General features: G+C 37.8%; 1 protein-coding gene across 2 annotated transcripts in view; it reads right to left on the minus strand.

Moving 5' to 3' along the window:
• LOC131041898 (uncharacterized) overlaps nt 1-21426 on the minus strand; it is a 198144-nt gene that overhangs the window by 34163 nt on the left and 142555 nt on the right. For both annotated transcript variants that reach the window (XM_059208003.1, XM_059207974.1), the window contains exon 15: nt 20705-20896. In XM_059208003.1, coding sequence (XP_059063986.1) covers nt 20705-20896 — 192 coding nt within the window. The remainder of the gene's footprint in view (nt 1-20704; nt 20897-21426) is intronic.

The following is a 21426-nucleotide window of genomic DNA, read 5'->3' on the forward strand; positions in this document are numbered from 1 at the left end:
TTCTTCTCTCTGCTCTTAGGGTTTTGAGTGAGTGAATGAATTGTCTGGACTAGGGTTAAGCCTTAGGGGTTTCTATTGGATATTTTCAAGCCGAGTCGAGTCAAATTTTGAAGGTTATTACGCATCCTCTTGAAGATTGATTACTGAAGTAAGGGTTGTCTTAGGTCCAGTCAGGATTTTGAGGGCAAATTCAAATTTTGTGTAAGTGTTAGCATTTTAATAATGGAATTGTGCATTTTTTTTGTGTGGGTAATTTTTGACCAAATTTTTGATGGCTTGATAACCGATTCCTGGCCTTGGAAATGACCTAATTATGCCTTGTGAAGTGACTGAAGACCCAAATTTTGGATATTTTGGCTTATAGAGGTAAATCGCTCCTGTCCCTCTCCCAGGGACCAAGGCAAAAATGATATTTGGTGCCTCTTGGTTATTGACTTGTTTTAATTGTTTTGTGCAGGGTCGCCAGGGGATATGATCAGACGTGAATTGAAGATTTTGAAGATTTTGAAGACTCAAAAATGACAAGTTTTTAAGGTTTAAGGCAAAATCGCTCCTGTCCTTCACTGAAGGACCAAGGCGAAATGGCTTATTTAGATCATTTTTGGTCTTGGTTGATCGAACTGAAGCATCAAGGACGCAATGAAGGATGAAATGAGCATAATGGAGTATCTAGACTTAGTCGTTAGCGATGAAAATTGTAAAGATTTGGCCTTGAGGACAAAAGGCGCTCCTGTCCCTCACTGAAGGACCAGGGCTTGAACTCCAAATTTGCATTATCCTCGCAAGATTTAAGTGATTTCGCGATTTGAGGAACTCAAGAGAGGTATGTTTTATTTGTTGAATATAACTTGAGTGGCCTACAAAGGAGAAAATCGACCCAAGTTGCAATAGGCGCTCCTGTCCCTCTCCAAGGGACCAGAGCGATTTTTCAAAGGAAGCTCCTATCCCTCTCCAAGGGACCAGAGCGATTTTCTCACAAGACAAATTTTTTGCAAAGGTAAAGCGAGTTTCAAGTTTGAGATGAAGGAAGGAAGGCATAATCGATCCATTGAAGATAATTTTGAAAGTTAGCAAAACACAAGTGAGCTCATAATGGCCAAGGCGCTCCTGTCCCTCACCAAGGGACCAGGGCGAAAAACACATTATCAAGTCTTCCTTCCCAAATTGGGACGAATCCAGGCCAAGGCACGAGATGGCAATGATATTTAAAGTGCTTCAAGGAAGAATGAAGTTGCAAAGACCACGAAATTCAAGGAAAAATGGCTAGGGTGCTCCTGTCCCTCACCAAGGGACCAGAGCGAAATCTTCAAATTTGCCTAAAAACCTAACATTTTGGAATGCTACTTTCGTTTCCAACACTCAAGATGGAATAGGGAGTGATATTCTACGTTTAGAAAGTGATTTAAAGATGATACGATCAAGGGTTTGTACCAAGAACTAAAAGGCGCTCTTGTCCTTCACTCAAGGACCAAGGCGATTTCTATAGAATCAACCATTGTCTTCCAAGACCATGCCAAAGCAAGGTTGTGCAAAGTCAAGAATGTCGTTCAAAGGACGATGAACAAGGAATCAACCCCAAAAATCAACTATCTTAAGCACAAATGCAAAAATCGCTCCTGTCCTTCACTGGAGGACCAGGGCGAAAATCTTAAGAGGAACTCATTTTGTCTTAAGAAAGCAAGATGAACACGCATAGAACGAACAAAGAAGATCATTGATTGCCCTGCAGCATGAATTGGCGATTGGAAAAGACAAAGTCCATGGGCAAAAGGTGGGATCGCTCCTGTCCCTCACCAAGGGACCAGGGCGAAAATGTTTTAATGCAAACTCCTTCCAAAGAAGGAATGAATTAAACTCAAGGTCCCCAATAAAAATGCCATTTTGGACATCCAGGAAGAGACTTTGAACGTGAAAAGCAAGAAATACAAGGCCAAAAATGCATGGGCGCTCCTGTCCCTCTCCAAGGGACCAGAGTGATGTTGTTGATATCCCTTATTCTTCCCATACTTAGGCGCCAATATCCTTCAAATTGCATTAAAATGCCAAATTCGCTAAAAAACTTGAAATATTTTAATTAAATTGGCATTTAATAAGAGCGCATGGGCATTTAATAATTAATTTAAGCCTTTTAAAAAATCAAAAATTTTAATTACAAAGGCATTTAAAATTAATTATTATTAAATTAAATTTAAAAATGGAGCGCTTGGGGATATTATTTTATTGTCTTTTGCAAAGTCGGCCTCTTCTCTTATTTAATTTTTATTTATTTTGGCCTATTTTCCAAGTCGGCCTATGGGAAATTCCAATAGTGAGCGCCTATATAAGAGAGGTATTTTGAAGCATTTTAATCCATCATTCAATCATTTATCCAAATGCGATTTGGAGAAGCAATAGGAGTGCGAAGTTTGATCTAAGAAGGAGTGCGAACTTTGTTGGAGGCTAGAGTTGGAGCGAATTTTCCTCAAGGCGTTGAAGACTAAAAGGTGGTGAAGTTGATAAAGGAGGCGCATTTTGCTAGAAGACTTCGATCTTCATTTTGCCTAGCGAATTTCCTAATTTTGCATCATTTTTTAGAGTTAGTTCTCAAGAAGAGGTATGGCGAGATCTCCCTTGTTCAAATGTTGAAATTTTGAATTTCAAAATTGCGTAGTCATATTTAGGAAATGATAATTCAAAGATTTATCATGAAGTTTCCTAAATTTAAAACTTAAATCCAGTCTATATTTCTACGTTGCAAAGTATATTGCTCATTATGAAATGTTGTGTAGGTATCAAGATGGCGACCCCAAAGGCAGGAGCATCCACTAGTCGTCCAGCTCTCATGAAGGAAGATCAAAGGAATGAAGAATTGGAGACCAAGATCGTGTCAAAATGGAGCAACATTGGAGATACCAGCTTGGGAAACTTCAGTGTGAAGAAGTTTCGAGAGGTCCCTTACATTGGAAAGCCATCACCTGTCGCAAGGAGAATAATTGAAAGTGGCATTATCAAGGCGGCCGGCTTCCCTCCAGCAGTCCAGTGTCCTGAGCTGATGATCGAGTGTGCCCGCCATTATGACCCACAATCAAGATCAATTGTGTCCAAGGAAGGAAACACTTTGGCGTACCTTTCAGAGGAGGCTATCAGTGAAGCTCTCCATTTACCAGAACATAAAGATATGATTTACAAAAGCTTGGAAGGAGCTAGATCCATGTACGAAGATGATCCAGACACCTGCTTAAGCATCATCAATAAGAATTGGTTACTCAAAAGTCGTCCTCGCCTGAGCAAGATTCCAAACACACCACATAGGATCGACTTCCAGGAGGAATACAGAGATTTGATAACCATACTCAATCGAGTTACAGGGGCTCCTCAAGCCTTCTATTTTGAGAAGTGGATGTTCTACTTCATCCAAGTGATAGTTCAAGGGAAAGGAACAATTCATTGGGCTAGAATTATTAGCCATTGCTTGGACATGCAGTTGAGAAGACTGAAGGCTACCAAGTCATTCCACATGAGCTCATACATCATATATGCCTTGATCAGGAGTTTTGAATATGCAGGACTACCTCACAGAGGAGTGATCGGAAGAGGACCGGGGGAAGTCAGAGTTTGTGAATCTTATGTTCATTTGCATCATCCACCTGGAAGTAACTACAAGTTAGTTAATGATACCTTCACGATGAACATCACTAGGACATTGCAAGGTGGGATTCACAATCGGATATCTCAAGATGCACAGGAACTTGTAAAGAGGTATGGTGCTTGGTTTATCCAATTCCAGAAGTTTACATATATTAGAGTTCATGGGTGTCCTTCACCACCATATATGTTGCCAAGATATCCGACAGACAGAATAGTGTTACTGGAGGTGACTAGGCACTTGGCGGCTTACGCAAAGGCATTCAGACACAGGCATGGAAATGGAATTCCTGTGCCTATCATACTAGGGAATTCAGTTGAGGTATGTCCTAATGCTCTAGCCATGGATGATGCAGAGAAAGAGTTGGCCTTATATTCATTTTCATTCTTTGCCTTGAGAGAGAATTTTGATCCTTATGGATATATAGAAGAAACAGTTGGTAGAAAGTACAAACACGAATTTCAGATAGAAGACTTTTTGATGAATCTCTCAAGTGATTTAGAGGTGAAAAGAAAGATGCATTCCACATTACCTTTAGATCTCATCAGGAAATGCAAAGTTTACAGAGTGGCCAATCAAGCCCAGGACAGTGGCAGGCATCTCCAATCATCTTATGACCGAGAGGACAAAACAGTGAAGATAGATTGGAACGAGCCTGAGATTACAGACTTGAGGACTTTGATGGCTCCAATTTTGTCTTGTACTTGCAGATGGGTGGATATACAACATCAAAAGTTGAGAGAACAGAACATATCGATGACTTTTACTTTGGAGGAAAAGCCAGGGGAAGGACGAGCAAGCACAAGCGAAGGCAATCCTCATCCTAGGAGCACAAATGAAGACAATCCCCACCCTAGATGCATAAGTGAAGGTAATCCTCATCCTAGGAGTGCGAAGAGGAAAGAAAGACCTGAGAAAAGGGAACCCTCCAAGAAGAAGCAAGAGGCCCATCGAGGTCACTCATCTAGCACATCTTCCCAACATGAAAAAAGGACAAGTCAAGGACAAGAGAGGAGGGTACTTGAAGTTGAGGAATCTATGGAATCAATGGTTCAGAATGATAAACATGAAGAAAGGCAAGCACCTCAACGTTCATCAAGTCAATCTCCCCAAGTCAATGAGCTACATGAAAACAAGAATGATGATGAAGTGACATCTCCTCTCCGAGAAGAGGGATCAGTGCCTAAAGAAATACAAGTTAGAGAGACAAGGTCCGCCATTCCAGACTGGTTAAAGGAGAGGCTAACAAGGGTGATTGTGATCGAAGACGAAGATAATGTAATTGATTTAGAAAGCCTTGTTGGAAATTCTCAGGAAGTGACAGAAAGAAGGAAGGCTACCAAAATGTCCAAGATGATCAGAGATGAGACAGGATCCAGGAAGTTGCAGATAGCTACACCAGCAGTGGACAAATATGAAGGTGAGATCCTGGCAGATGAGTATGATGTAGAAACATTTGAACTTGGTCCACTCACAGCTGAGCAGACACTGGATGAGGCAACTGATTCATTTGAGGCACTTAAAGACAAGCTTAGAGAAGAGATGGAAAAGAATAGAAAGCTTGAGCGAGAGGTCGGTGCTTGGAGAGGCTACTTTAGCCATCTCAATCAGCCTTTGGGACGTCAGGATACAGCAGTATCTCCTGTGCAAGCACTTCCCCTTGAATCAGTTGGTGAGGCAGAAAGAGTTAAGAGCTTGGTTCAGCTTATGAGCTCTTGGATTGACAAATCCCATACCGTTGCCGTTGAGTTCGCAACAAGAATGATACAGACCACCCATCGAGCTATCCAGGTCCTTGAGATCATTCATAACCTAATGATAACAGTAGCCGCCTTTGCCCACACTAGAGATGTTATCATTCCTGTTCTGCAAGTAATCAGGCAAACACCAAGGAAGATCTTAGCACAAGAAAAGATAATGGATGGAGGAGCTCATAATTTACTCCAGTGGTCAACTCTACTTCAGATGAAGGAAGTTCTTTTAAAAGATATTAGTACGAAATGCAATCAAGTTGAGGAGGTCATCCATCCAATTCAGGACAAAGTGTTTGAGGTGTTATGTTCTATTCTTGGTAGGATAATTGAAGATGAGACAGATGTGAATCTTCAAGAGTTGGAGGAGAAGGTCAAGGTCATCTTTTGCAAAGATGAGAATGTTATCACAGATGAGCAAAGTGATCAAATGTTCGCCACTATGCTCTTGATTGAGAAAATCAAAGAACTCGAGCCTGGATGGGACATAGCTCTTCTCAAGGCTTTTGATCAGGTCATCCACTTGGAGGAACGAATGAGGAATCTTCCAGAGATTCCTATTGCTGAGATTGAAGGAATTGTGTCCAGATTCACTGCATACGCTAAGAAGGAGCATTGGAAAGGGAACAAGGTTCTAGAAGAGAGGTTGTTATAGATGATGTGGCACCTTAATTATCATTGGTCTATGTTTCCTAGATTTTTGTGCCAATTAAATATTTGGCTATGCATTTAATATTGTTCAATAAAAGGGGGAACTTTTTGTAATAAAATCCTAATTAGGGTTTAGGTGTCAAAATCTCAGCCGTTGATCTTCTTTTGATCTGGGCCGTTCATTGTAATTGAGGATGCTATATATACCCTCACTCATTTTCATTTTGACATAGATAGAAATGAGATATTAGAATTAGAATTAGAGCTTTTGGAGAGAAGAAAAATTATTTTGTAGCAAGATTGAGCATTGAAGAAAGAATTTCCAGCAATTGTTGTCTATGTTGACTTTGAGATCAATAAAATATTGAAGTTGTGGTGTTTTATTGCAATTCTCGTGGTTATCTTCATGGTTGTTTACTTTCTTGAATCATTCTCAGTCGAAGCAGTGTTTAAATTTGAAGGACTAAGTGTTGAGCTTGATCTTTGGTGAGATTCATATTCTAAACCAGTAGCTTCTTACTGATTGTAAGGACGCCTTGTGTGGTCAACTGGAGATATTTGGATTACTTAAACCTTCAATCATCATTGAACTATTGATATGTACCTTCATGGTAGTGTCTATGATTCTTGATGATTTGAAAATCAATAATCACCTTAGAAGATCGCATCAATCTCAGTAGAGTTGTAATTCCTTGGCAATACTGAAATTGGTCGGATCTTACCAAGTCTAGCCTACATTGAGTCATTCTTAGGATTAGATTAGGATTCATCTCTTGCAAACCCTACCTTTTGATCTTTTTGAGAACTTGTTAGTTTTAGGGAAATCTGTTCCTGAACGGAAACGTAAGGCCCCTTGATGAAACAGCATTCACAACGACCACTGGTGCTTATCCACACGTAGAGATCCTACATTACAGAACCTTGGAGTCATCCTGATTGATCCTTCTTCGCGACATCTTCAGCAATCAGAGGCTTTATTCAAGAGAGGATAAGGTACCCTTGGGTATTTTATTCTGTGTTTGATTGTGTACAAAATACACGTCAACACACACCTATTTGTTTCCTTCACAACCTTAACTGGAATCAACTTGGTAAAACATTTGATTTGAAATACCCCTGTACTTTGGAAAATTGATATCTTCAATTGTAATTTTTAAAACACCAATTTCTGCACACTGTTGAACTCTGAATGAATCTGCTCTATACTGTCTACGAAGAAATCCATCTCTAAAACTAATTTTCCCTTAGGTTTTACATCGTAGGATCTCAACTGGAAGCCTGGGACAATGTGTCCAAACTTCACAATAGAAAAAATGAATTTTGCTAAAAGATATGAAATTCTCCTTTAAAATTTTCTTTTACATTCCCTTTTTGAAAATGAAATGTCCGCCCCTTTTGCTATAATTCCTTCAAACAGTCTATGAGGAATTTTGACAAATAGTTGACATACATTCAACCAATGAACTGATGTTTACTTCTAAATATAGAGGTCTGAATTGTTGATATTTGGTGCATTTAAGTTTATTGTTTCCTTGAAATCTATCATTCCCTTAACACACACTTGCATATTGAGCTTTGCATTCAACTAATTTCCAGAACATTTGACCATAATGAAAAGACTTTCCCAATATAACAATGTCAGAGTTAGTTCAGAGATTTCTTTCAACATTTAGCTCAAATAATTAAATAACAATCTCAGAGCTAAGTTTAGAGATTTCTTTCATCTTTCAGCTCAAATAATTTCTTAAACAACAAACTATGAATCAGTCTTATATTGATGAGGAAGGCCTGAAGTTTGAAGTTTTTGAACCTGCACATTCTTTGTAGTTTCAATCTGGCAGCTCTCTACACCAACACGTCCCAGCTACTCACTAAACCGACCAACTTCCACTCCACCTGTAATGTTTACGCCACTGATTGCAGCTGCTACTCCCACCACGTAACACAAGATGGGCAATGGTCACAGGCTTATCGTATTTCAGTCTGAAGGAGCAGCAGCTTAATTGTATTGGTTCTGAGTTTTGCTTATAAGCAGTCCACAACCTCCTTTGCAGCTCCCTGCTGTAACCACACACTGACCACTGTATCTAGCACTATGGAGAGTGTACAACCAGCACAAGAAGCTGTGATTCCACTCTGCGTCTAACCCTAGCAAGGCTGCTACTTGCTAATAAAATATGGATAATGCACAACCAAAACCACACTGGAACTGAAAAGAAATACCTCTCATGAACTCCGATATCTTCCTACCTAGATTTTCACAGTCAATCAGCAATATCTATGCCCTTCCATTCTTCCAAAACCAATTTGTTTTTTAAAAAATTCCTCAGATCTGGTCTTTCACAGGCGTAAGAAATGTCACACTTGAGGAATTTTGTACCCAAATGCCATGGATTTCCAGAACTGAATCCAGAAACACAAATTCCAAGAATACACAATTTCCAAGATGATCTCTTCAGCATTAAAAGCTCTCATTTATAACTCTTTTTGGGTAAAAATCCCAAAACACCATCAATGTAGGATATAAGAATGTTATAATAAAATATTATTATCCCCTTATGCCTCCACAATGAAAGGGTACTTTTAATTTTTCTCCGTAGACATTAAGCCCAGCATTAATTAAGCAATAAAGTTAAATATTTAAATTTAACTTTAGAAACTTTTAATTTAATCACCCAATTAATTAATGGCTCATTAAATTAGCCAACCTGATGAAGAATTAAATGCACCAAAATGCTAACGTCCAAAAAATGCTTCAAAATTTACTAGTCACTGAGCCACAGCTGACTTACTATAAATAGTAAGTATCTGGAAACCCTATCAAAACACCACCGATTGGCCTAAAACTAAAATCGCCTAGGCCAAATCGTTCACTGATCCCTATAAAGTCCTAATTAGCCCTCGGGACCAAGGCAAAACGGGCTAACAACACATCATCTGATGTCAGGCTAAAATAGGGACATTACAGTTCGCCCCCCTTGAAATTGCTTGTCCTCAAGCAATCTCATTGTACCCCCACGGTTACTAGCTCGAATCATGCTGAAACTGAGTATAATCTCAGGGTCCCAAATCAATCCAGTAGATACATAGCACCATCTACTTTGAGCTCTAACCTGTTGATCTCCTGTACCAATCTCATCCCACGAATCTCCACCAAAGGAAGTAATCAGGAACGCATAAATTGAAACATCTCTCTGGAATACGGCTCTATGAAGGAACCACTCTGAGAAACCATGGGAGTGAAATATGGAATGTCAACAAGGATTGTGATGATCCACTCATCTATTGAGCTGCTAATCACAGTGTTTGCAAGGTCCTGAATCAAACTCTGAGCGAACCCCCCATGTTGATACTGTACCACTCTAACCATGATTGATAAATCATCATACGCAAACTGCACACTCAACCCTTGAATCCCCATAGGAAAAATATTATTAGGACCAAAATAGAATTTCCTGAGAAAGCAAAAAACAAACTCATTGTAAATCACGATCCTAGGCAACTAGAAAAACACCCTGCTTATCCTCCAAAAGAAACCATTCCAAACTCTTCTCCAAAAACCATCCTAAAGAAGAATGAAATGACGACAACGATTCAACCCCTCCCATACGGAAGTGAAGGATAGCAATACCATGCCCCAAAGATCCCCTACAACTGTCAGCACAGACATCAGTGAGTGCTCAAAACTGCAAGTATGCAGGTCTAAAACTATAAACTGCATCAACAACTCGATAAGAAACCAAATCCTAGTCAGGATTTCCCTCCACTCCACCTGCAACATCTGTAATGACCTCCTACATATTCTGAAATAGGGGGTAGCAACAATAATATAACCACACTGTGACTCCCCTACACAGGGAATAAATCCACCATGTTGTCGTTGCACTACTCTGTCACCCTCTATAGTCAAATCAAACCAAATCTCAGACACCTGCTTCTATAGGCAACTAACTGGAAAGAACTAGGTGAGAGACTTGCCAAGCTCAAACTCATCACCTGTTATCAAAAATATGGCATACCAGTGTGGATCCGAATGACCCAAACTCAGTTCACCTTTCCTTGCCATCAATGACATAGTCAAATCCTGAGTATGTGGGCTAAAGGTAAACTGATAAGCACACCTCACTATGCAGTCGAAATGAAACACTCCTGCCTGCATCAAAGGAGTGTCAAAGTGGTCATGTGAATACCACTCTGTGCTAGCAACAACAAAAGATGACTCACAAATCAATGTAGGAAGAATAATTGCATCATGAATACCCAATTCTACATTGTTGCTCAAACCAGTAACTAAATCCGATGTGTCTAAATCATCAATAATCCAATCTACCCAAAGTGGTCTACTGTAGGTATGAATGGTGCCCATCATAGGTGCATAAAAACATACACCAACCCCTATCAAACTGCTGGCATAGATCAGAACGGCACCATGTAGCCAGTAAACCATATGCATGATAGAGTGCAAAGTGTCTCTACCGCCCAAGGAAGGTAAGAACTCACCATTCCTACATTCACTAACTCCAAAGTGACAATCCCAATCTCTCCTATCCATATCCATAGCCGCTTCCCTCAAAGTGCAACCTGATATAATTCTAATCAACATCGTAGAGAAGCTGTCAATCAGAGTAATAGGAGGAAAAACCCATGAGGAAGGTGCTGGAAAACTATAACCAACATGCTCCTCCCCAAACTGTAAATTGAGATTAATCGGGTGAGTGCTTAAGTCATTATGTGTCATCTCATACTTGTAGATTTCATCAATCCCCTCAATGATCTGTTTGATCTCCAAAGTTATTGCATCATACTCATGGATCACCGATGGATCAGCAATGGTTTTCTCCACTTTGTGTAAGGAAGAGTGGGCCATGCTTAATTGTAAGAACAGGTCATCAATTTCTTCCTCCTTCCTTCTCAAAGCATTTGAATAGATCTCAACTAGGTTGAGAAGGTGACCATGATCTAAAAGAAGATGTAGATAGTTTGTCCTCATTGTTCTCATACCTTCTCTAATCATCTGCAAGCTATCAAGAGAAGACTCTGCTTCCATTCCCTTTTGTCTTCTCTCTAACTGAATCATCCAAAGGTAATTCTCAACCAACTTATGCATCTCATCATGATGGCATAAGGCTGACACAACCCCATCCTCAGTCACCTTCAACTGATTCCACAAATTGTGTGGGCTACAAGGTGTATGAACAACTTCTGCTTCACATGTAGAAATATTTGGCTATGACTGAAATCCTTCTTCTACATAGTCCTGAATGCTCAAGTTATGCTCCTGAATCAGCTTAGTACTAATTCCTCCTGTAGAAATGTCCTTAATGCCAGAATTAGAAGTCTCTGTACAAAGGGGTTCATTTTTCACCATCCACTCAACATCCAGCCTAGCTGTCCTACTAGAAGATGGCATGCTCTCTTCATGGAGTTCTACTGGAGCAATATTGTGAACATAAATGAATTCATCGAAGAATTTTTCCCCTTCTCCTATTTTATCAATGAAAATCTGCACATCACCAATTAAGAGTTTTGATTTTCCTTCACCTGTAGTGAATGACACAATAATTTCTTCCTTATCTAGATGAATGTTATTATCCTTTTTACTTGCCACAGGCAAGGTAATAGGTGTAATCATAGCTATAACTTCCTTATCTACATCTAGATTGTTTCTCACCAGAAGAGGTGAAACCTGTAAACCCAATGAGTTCAATTCTTCAGTAGTAAGTTGTTCCCTAAACTTCTCAATTTTCAGCTCAATCAAACTTCTTGAGAACTCATAAGCTACAGCTGAAACATGCAACTCTCTTCTCCAAATGTCTAACAAATCAGACCGCACTTGCTTACAAACATCATCTTTTTCATCAAGGATCATGGACAAGATGTCACACATGTCTGTCTTCACCTTGTCTGAGTGGCGCTTCCTGATTACAACAATGAAACAATGAAACAATGAAACATTTGAAAAATCAACTTATCACATTGAAGGTCCAGCATAAGGACAAATGATCTAGTCCTTGCCACAATTCCTAAAATTTTAGCCCTTTTTCCAAACACAGGAGCTCTAACATCATGCAACCCATGTAAACTCTACACAATCAGCTGTAGAACCTCCTTCAGAATCATTATAGGGAACTTTAGGAGCCATAATCCTCATAATTTCACTTATGCAAGTGACAACTGCTAGTCTTATCTCCTCATCTTAATGTCTCATCAAATCTGGATTGACCAATGAATGCACCATTGGGGACATAGCTGAAGCCATCATTTGTAAAGGTGACTCACTAACCTTGCAGAGGCAACTTTGAGCTTCCTCCAAAATGTTGAGGAGAGATGTTTTAGCCTGAGGTAAGAGTTTGAATTTTCTACCTACAAACTTAAGTTCCTCCTGAAGAACTTCGATAGCCTCTTGTTCTTTGTTCCATTTGTCCAATTTTTCAAACATTAAAATTTTGATGTTGTTTTATTGTTTCCAGCTGTTCCCACAAAGCTTCCATTTAGTTGCTTAAGTATCCAACTGAAATTCTGATCTGTAGATGAATAACAGTAACAAACCCAATCTACCCAAAAGGCTGTCAGAATTTTTGGCTCTAATACCACTAAAATGGTCCCCCCCTTTTGCTATAATTCCTTCAAACAGTCTATGAGGAATTTTGACAAACAGTTGATATACATTCAACCAATGAACTGATGTTTACTTCTGAATATAGAGATCTGAATTGTTGATATTTGGTGCATTTACGTTTATTATTTCTTTGAAATCTATCGTTCACTTAACACACACTTGCATATTGAGCTTTGCATTCAACTAATTTCCAGAACATTTGACCATAATGAAAAGACATTCCCAATATAACAATCTCAGAGTTAGTTCAGATATTTCTTTCAACATTCAGCTCAAATAATTATATAACAATCTCAGAGCTAAGTTTAGAGATTTCTTTCATCTTTTAGTTCAAATAATTTCTTAAACAACAAACTATGAATCAGTCTTATATTGATGAGGAAGGTCTGAAGTTTGAAGTTTTTGAACCTGCCCATTCGTTGTAGTTTCAATCTGGCAGCTCTCTGCACCAACACATCCTAGCTACTCACTAAACCTACCAACTTCCACTCCACCTGTAGTGTTTACGCCACTGATTGCAGCTGCTACTCCCACCACGTAACACAAGATGGGCGATGGTCACAGGCTTATCGTGTTTCAATCTGAAGGAGCGGCAACTTAATTGTATCAGTTCTACATTTTGCTTATAAGCAGTCCACAACCTCCTTTGCAGCTCCCTGTTGTAACCACACACTGACCATTGTATCTAGCGCTATGGAGAGCGTATGACCAGCACAAGAAGTTGTGATTCCACTCTGCGTCTAACCCTGGCAAGGCTGTCTACTTGCTAATAAAATATGGATAATGTGCAACCAAAACCGCGCTGGAACTGGATAGAAATACTTGTCATGAACTTCGATATCTTCCTACATAGATTTTCACAGTCCATCAACAATATCTATGCCCTTCCATTCTTCCAAAACCAATTTGATTTTTAAAAAATTTCTCACACCTGGTCTTTCACACACATAAGAAATGTCACACCTAAGGGATTTTGTCCCCAAATGCCATGGATTTCCAGAACTGAATCCAGAAACACAAATTCCAAGAATGCACAACTTCCAAGATGATCTCTTCAGCATTAAAAGCTCTCATTTATAACTCTTTTTGGGCACAAATCCCAATGCACCATTAATGTGGGATAAAAGAATTTTATAATAAAATATTATTATCCCCTTGTGTCTCCACAATGAAAGGGTACTTTTAATTTTTCCCCTTAGACATTAGTCCTAGCATTAATTAACCTCCAAAGTTAAATAGTTAAATTTAACTTTAGCAACTTTTAATTTTATCGCCCAATTAATTAATGGCTCATTAAATTGGCCAACTTGATGAAGAATTAAAATGCACCAAAATGCTGATGTCCAAAAAATGCTTCAAAATTTACCAGTCACTGAGCCACAGCTGACTTACACCTAAAGGGGTCATTATAGGCTAAGAGAGTAGTAGGAGGACAACACGAGGCACAAATTCAATCCTAGGCAATTTATCCCTATGTTGCACAAGAAATTTTCTCAAGGATTACGCAAGGGCATCCTAAATGCACCCTTTGAATCAATTATTATCATTTGTCAAATTTTGGTTTATTTTCGTTTTATTGAGTCAATAAGGTCATATAAGACCATTGTGGGTCATTTAGGACCATTATCAAAAGATTTGGGTGATTAGATGTCAAAAATGAAAAAATTGTCAATGTTGCTCAAAAAGTTGTCAAGCAACTTTGTCAAAATAGTGTTTTGTTAAAAAACTAATCAAAAGGTGGTTAAGAATAGTTGGAATTGATGGTAAATGTATAAATTTACCCTTCCAACTCTGATTTGGGGGTTGGAGCAAGTATAGGAGAAAATGGTGATTAGGGCATTCCAAATTCTGATTTTTCTCATATTACAGGTTGTTCTTTGGTTTTGTGCAGACTGTATTTCACATTTAATGATATGCACTTGATTGGATATGTTATAGGATTGATTTATCTTCCATTTGAATTTGGTTTCATTCATTTTCATCAATTTCTGAGTGAGATATTGCATTTTTACCATGGACTGCGCTAAATGACTGGTTTTTTTTCTGTAACAGTCCAAAAGAAACACATGGTACGGCCATGTATGGTATAGTACGGGTCTGAAACCAATGGGAAAAGTTTAATTGAAATATCCCCTGTACTGAATTTACTGAAGACAAGGAATATTGGACTGTCTGAACTGCGTGTTATGCGGTTTTAGGAAATTTGCGTGTTATGCTGTTTGCTGTCTCAGAAGTTTTCAGATTGATATGGGGGTGAACCAGCACATATTTCTCATAAGTAGACAATTACTAATGACTGAAAATGAAGGAATGATATCCAAGAGTGCATATATTGTTGGAATCCAAGAACACTGAGAGGTGGGGAGGGGGGGGGTGAATCAGTGTTCTACTGGAATGGAGAAATTTAACCTTATTAATACAACTCAACAACTGGTAAACATAAAAAAATATAACAATAAGCAACAGTGCAACCACAAAGATGAACACCTTAACACCATAGATTTATACATGAAAAACCTCAAGGAAGAAAAACCATGGTGGGATTGGAGACCCACAATATCTAGCCACTGATCAGATGAATAAATATTACAATAAGGGGCCTGCACATGCAAGAAGGCACACTGCCTAGAGCGCACTACTCGTCACAATGGAGTCTCACTGACTACAAAAGAGGTTAACCACCTCAGAATATTTGAACAACAATCCGGAGAGAAGAACTATCGGTGATAGCATCAAACATGCCAAATTACAGTTTCGGTTAAGCTCAGTACCGGAGGTCTAAAACCTCTTACATAAACCCAACTCGATCACCTATCATCGACCAAATCCTCTGCACAAATGATTATTACACTATTCGCTCCATGCCATATATCCATCCATATCTAATCTACAATGAGATCTTACATATATTTATACCAACCCATGACCTAACCAATTAGGTTGGCCATACAAATGATAATTCAATAGATCCATTGCATAATCCTAAAATAAAATCATAACACATGTCGGCCTGAGGCCAAACAAATATCATCCAATCAATAAAACATCGTGGAAGCGCATTGGAGGATCCACCAACACGTTTCATGCAAACCGGTCCATAACCTAGATAGCACCGGACCTAAATTAGATCCATACATGCCAAAGCAATGACACCAATCAGACAAGGCACAAACACAATCACCATCAGCATCCTGAATCCCTTCTAGAAGCTGCACCAACACCACTTATGTATTACATCAAAGATCTTCCATAAAGCTCTGTCGGTGAAACCCTTACCGAACCAATAAAGCAAGCTTACTAGAACATAAGATAGCATCCGATCATCAAGTCAATACAAACTAACTAAAACATACTTCAGAAGCATATGAACCATCCATACAAACTTATTCCATCAACCAAATCATACCAGTGACAATCAACTGATTATCTTCCCAATCCAATCCTTCTACCGGAAGCCGATAAACAACCATAACAGCTAGTGTTGACATCAATGACAAAATATCAATGCAACACATAATCAATTCCATCATATGGCCAACATATACAACAGATTTAGAGTATTCTATGTCAAATTAGACCCACAAACATGTACTTTCAGCTCACTGGCATTATACCAAACAATTGTCATGTAACCTGAGAATATCAAGTTTCAAGATGCAATATTATTCCTTCCTTCTTATTTCAAAATGATGTTCAAAGGATTCTTACAATGACAATATAAAGACCCAAAACTCAATCTACTTATGACTCAAAATTTCTGAGGACTCACTTCAGCTATCAGCATTACAACTATATAAAATAGGTGCATGAAACGTTGGCAATGAACCTGATTACAAATCGCTTTCCTTGTTGACTGAAGAAGCAAGCAATGTCACAAACGTTGAAGGCCCCAAACTGTCAAATCGAACCTATTCCAGAATCACCTTTGCTGCAGCAATATGGTCTGATAATAATTGATGGTCAGCTGCTTGACTTCAATTTCCTCTCCAAAATGATCGCCTTCAACCTCCAAGTATGGCGCCACCCTTCTTGAGGAGATTTGAAGCAAATATGGGCAGCTGTGAGCAATTTCGTGGGGTCTGGTAGTCAACTTCGTCCTGTCTTCAGATCTGGTGCAATATTCTCCTTATTACTTTACTCAAAATATTCCAAAGGAATCGCCTTAAGCTCCTCAAACCAGATTTGTCCTTAAATGTAAACTTTGATGCTCAAACAAGGGAATAAAGGCAAATTGAGGGTTTGCAGGAATGGGGTCGATTTTGTCTTAGATCCATAATAGGCAGCTACCCCCTAATTTCTGCTTTCAAAAAGACCTTAATGAAGTCGCCTTCCTTCACTAATGTTGTTGCTGCCTTCTTGTGAATGATTTGTGGCCCGAATGATGTGGTATGACCATATCGTGGCTTAGGAGCAGAAAATACAATTTGGTCTCAAGTCTGAAATTCTGATCAGCATGCTCCCAAGTGAACTTCAATAAAAAATCGGTTTCTTCTCCAATAGGAATCAATGGGTTTAAGGCACCTCAAGGATAAGTCTGAAAACTTCATGAAGCCCAACCACCATGATCATGTAGTAACTCAATAAGCTCTATATGGAAGACTGATTTGTCTCCCACTCTCAACTGCAACCCTTCGGAAGGTCTTTCACTCCCTCAGTTATGCTATCTATGGGAGTTTTCGTTCCCAAAGACCAAAGTCTGCAGACACCTCTCGGTTCTACTAGATCCAATCAAAATCAAAATCAAAATAAAAATCCAAGCTGCCTTGAGGCTTCATCTTGATCTCCTTTAATACTTTTCACCCCAACATCCAGAAACTTCTAGAAGTGACTTTATGAAATAATATTTAATTAGTCACTTTATTAAATTAATTAAATATAAAGTCATCTTTTAATTTTTAATTTATTTGATAACTTTATAAATAATTAAATATTATTAATTAAAATAATTAATTAAGCTATCCATGAAAAATAATAATTATTTGGACAACTTAACTAATTAAATTAATTAATGAGTTCTTCTCCAAAAATAGGGACATTACATTAATACATGAGTCTACTTTGATATTATTTTGGTTTGGTGCAATTTCATTAATATTTGCATGAGTTATGCCATTTTTTGTGAGAGCAGGTCTGTTCTAAAACTAGAGTTTCCAGCAACACTAAAAAATACATATCTCCCATTTGGTACGGTAAAAAATCCTAATTTTTTATAAGACTCTCTGTTTTGACATCCCATAAAGGATTCCTAAGTCTTGGTTCATTATCTTTTGGTCTGGTACAAGTTATGGAGAACAATGTGGTCTCTAACATTGTTGACAAAGTTCAATACCCTAACTGCTTGAGGGTTTGAAAAAAGCAATGCATTATTTGATCATGGTTGGATGGGAAACCTGTGAGATGTGTTGTGTTGGGCTTGAACAACCTAAGATCCCCACTTTACATGTTGTTTTCATTGTTGAATGCCTATTAGGCCACTGTATCAATGTTTCCAAGTTGAACTAGGATGCATTTAGCCATTGTTTGAAATGAACCATTGTGTGAAAGGTGTCAAATCAGTCAAGTGTGTTTAGGAGAAGTTCTTGCTCTGCATCAGGTAATATGCAGGTAAGCAGGTAGCGGGATAGCACAATCCAAAATAATTTAAATCTCCTCTTTGATGCCTAGAACTTGCAAACACTAAAATTTGATTAACAACTTTGCTTTGTCCACCAAGGAAACAAAACCAAACTCCACAACATATTTTCCCAAATGCAAGAAATATCAAAATCCAACTTAAAGGAGACTTGTCATCTAAACCAAAATGAAAAATGAGAAGAAATGTGCCACTTGGCACAAGCTAACTATCACCAACGAAGGCAAGAACCATGATGCAGAGTGAACATTCAACATACTCCGAGAACAAATCAAAGCTGATTATATACAAACACTTGGCAACCTCATACCAACTCTCAGAAACACTACAACACTTAATTAAGAGATTTGCAAAAAACCAAGGCAATAGACAATTGAGGAAATTAGATGCAAGGATAATTAAACCAAGGAATAAAGAATTTTTCGATTCTAAAATATTTCAAATATCAAGAAACGAGACCACCCTAAGGCTGATTGGAACCAATATAAACATTGAAACCAACTAGTACTCAATAAGTTCGAAGAGCGAATTTCAAACTTCGTAAAGTCCAATGAAACCCAAAGTTGCAAAGAAATGTAAATGAAAATATTTCACTCCAAGCAACATACAAATTCAGACAAGGAGAGGATGAATCTACAAACCAAAGAAACAAAGGAAGGAACCATAACTGTTTCAACCAACTTTAATAGGAACAAAGTCATAATATAAGAGCAAGACCAAACTCTAGGGTAAAAAGGAAGCATTAGGATAACAAGCTGGCTAAGAAGAAACTCCGAGAAAAAGACAAGATCAAGGCAAAATAGAAATAGAGACATTCAAAAAATCACCTAAAATGCAAAGATTTTGCACAATTTGAAACGGGGGCATGAATCATGCCAAATACACTCACATTTCTTGAATTCTAAAGGGAGGAAGCCCTTATTTAAAAAATTCTCAACTAAACCTGGAAATAATCCTGTTTTCCATCTTTAATTACACTTGATTTTAATTGGTTAGATTACATGTTATTTCCAATTGGTTAGATAGAAAAGCATTTAACCTTATTCTAATTTCTTAGTTACTCAAATTAAGAAAATAACTAAAATGTCTAACTTAGGGTAAGTTAAGTATCTAAGCTTAAGCAACATGATGAATAAATGGTCACACCAACAAATTGCTAATCCTAGAGGTAAACATTTGAACACTCTACTGAGGCTAACCCATCCACACAAAGTCAAGATTGAGAGAAGATCGAAAAAAAACATATTCTTTTATGATATGCTTTTAAATATATGAAGTAGCATAGCTCTCCAAAGGTCAAAACCTTCTGAATTAGGCAAGGAAAAGTGGAAGCAACATTTTTTAAATCTATGTAGTTGAAAGGGCCTTCAATGTCTCACATGATAGTCCTTCTCATCAACATACCACAATTGCTCATTAAAAGTAACATTTTCTAGAATATTAGGAACCTAAGCACCAAAGTAGTAAAGTCAAAGTTTTAGTATGTACTTTCAATCATTTTACTATCTTTTTATCCACAAAGGAATGTTCCCACTCCTCCTTAATGAGGGATATCTTTTTCTCTTTTGCATTTTGTTCACACAAATACCTCATGTTTTAGCTATATCCATTCTTTATCTTATATGTCATACCTTCTTTTTCAACTTAAGCTTTCGCTAATGTAAGAAAAGCATATAATTAAGTACAATGGCATAAAGAAAAATATTCACACTTCAATTTCAGCAAGCCTTTATGCAGAGTGAAATAAATTCCCGCTCAAGAAAAGCTGGTGGTGGAATTAGCGTGTAACATGAGAAATTAAGTATTAATTTCAATCTAGTGAAGATTTCACTACACATACTTATTCATAAATAGAGTGAGAGTTTCTTGTATGAGAACTTGCCACTTCTAAATTTGGAGAGATCGGTAACAATGTCATAAGAGAAATATTGGCGAATTTTTCATATGCTTTTTAGATTTTCTGTTTTTCTTTAGTGTCTGTTCAGAGTCCAGACCTATCTTATTGGTCCATACAAAGAAATATGCAAGCGAGTCAAAGTTTAGGTTAGTTACTTTTGTTTGCCTTTTTTTCAATTTTGGCTTTAAGGTACCTAGGGACAGTACAAGGCCCCAACAAGAGAATGACAATCTTTGTGCCAACGACATAAAATGTATTATTGTGGTGCCCTATTAACAGGGATGTATCTCCTTTGGCAGTGTGGTGGTTGCATGAACACGTGTGATAATTTGAACTTGTCTCCTTTGTGAGAATTCCCTATATTAACCATTACACCACACCCAGGAAATTTTACTTCTTGTTATATTAAATTGCTAGCCGAATTGTTTATTTTTACTTTCTACTGCATATCAGTAACATTTGCCAAAAGAAATCTCATAATGCATAGAAAACAATTTATAAACAATGCCAATGTCTTCTACTATTTTACCTATTTGGCAATGGAGTTGTAAAGGCCATTATTGATGGAAGATGATGGAAGACACCAGCCATAAACTCTTCCCCAATTTTGGATATACCATACCGCATCACTGACTCATCTTCAGCCATAAACTTGTTCTTGCCATCCTTCCATAAACTTATATGTACATGGCAACCAGAGCCAAGATCCATCGGGAAGTACCTGATAAACATAATCAAGTCATTTCCATTAATAATTGTTATTAAGGACATAGAAAATTTTGAAAAGAAGTATTTCTTTGGAACACAAGTCCACAAACAACAAAAAACCAACCCAACGACTTGAACAAATAAAAATGAAGGATTGACTAATATTTAGAATATATATACATTAAAGACCTTCCTGAAAAAGTGATATATGTTTGGTTAAACACATATGTTAAATGATAAAGAATGTAATTTATTTTTTGAAAGGATGTTAAAACATTATTAACAGTACACTTCATAAAACATACCAAGAGCATGCCAAAAAGATGCCAGGAGAACTCATTGATATTATTTGTTTTTAGTCTTCAACTTTTTCATCATTGGCTGGTAGGTTTCTCCAAATTACAAATAGAAAAATAGGAAATGACTCAAACTTGCATCAAGTGCCCTTAAACTAATCCATGCATTTAAATTCAATAATAATACTAAATTGCATATGCATAGCACATCTCAAGTAAATCATATCTAGAAAGGAGATAGGGAAGA

Source organism: Cryptomeria japonica, chromosome 1, assembly GCF_030272615.1.
Source record: "Cryptomeria japonica chromosome 1, Sugi_1.0, whole genome shotgun sequence".
Taxonomy (NCBI): domain Eukaryota; kingdom Viridiplantae; phylum Streptophyta; class Pinopsida; order Cupressales; family Cupressaceae; genus Cryptomeria; species Cryptomeria japonica.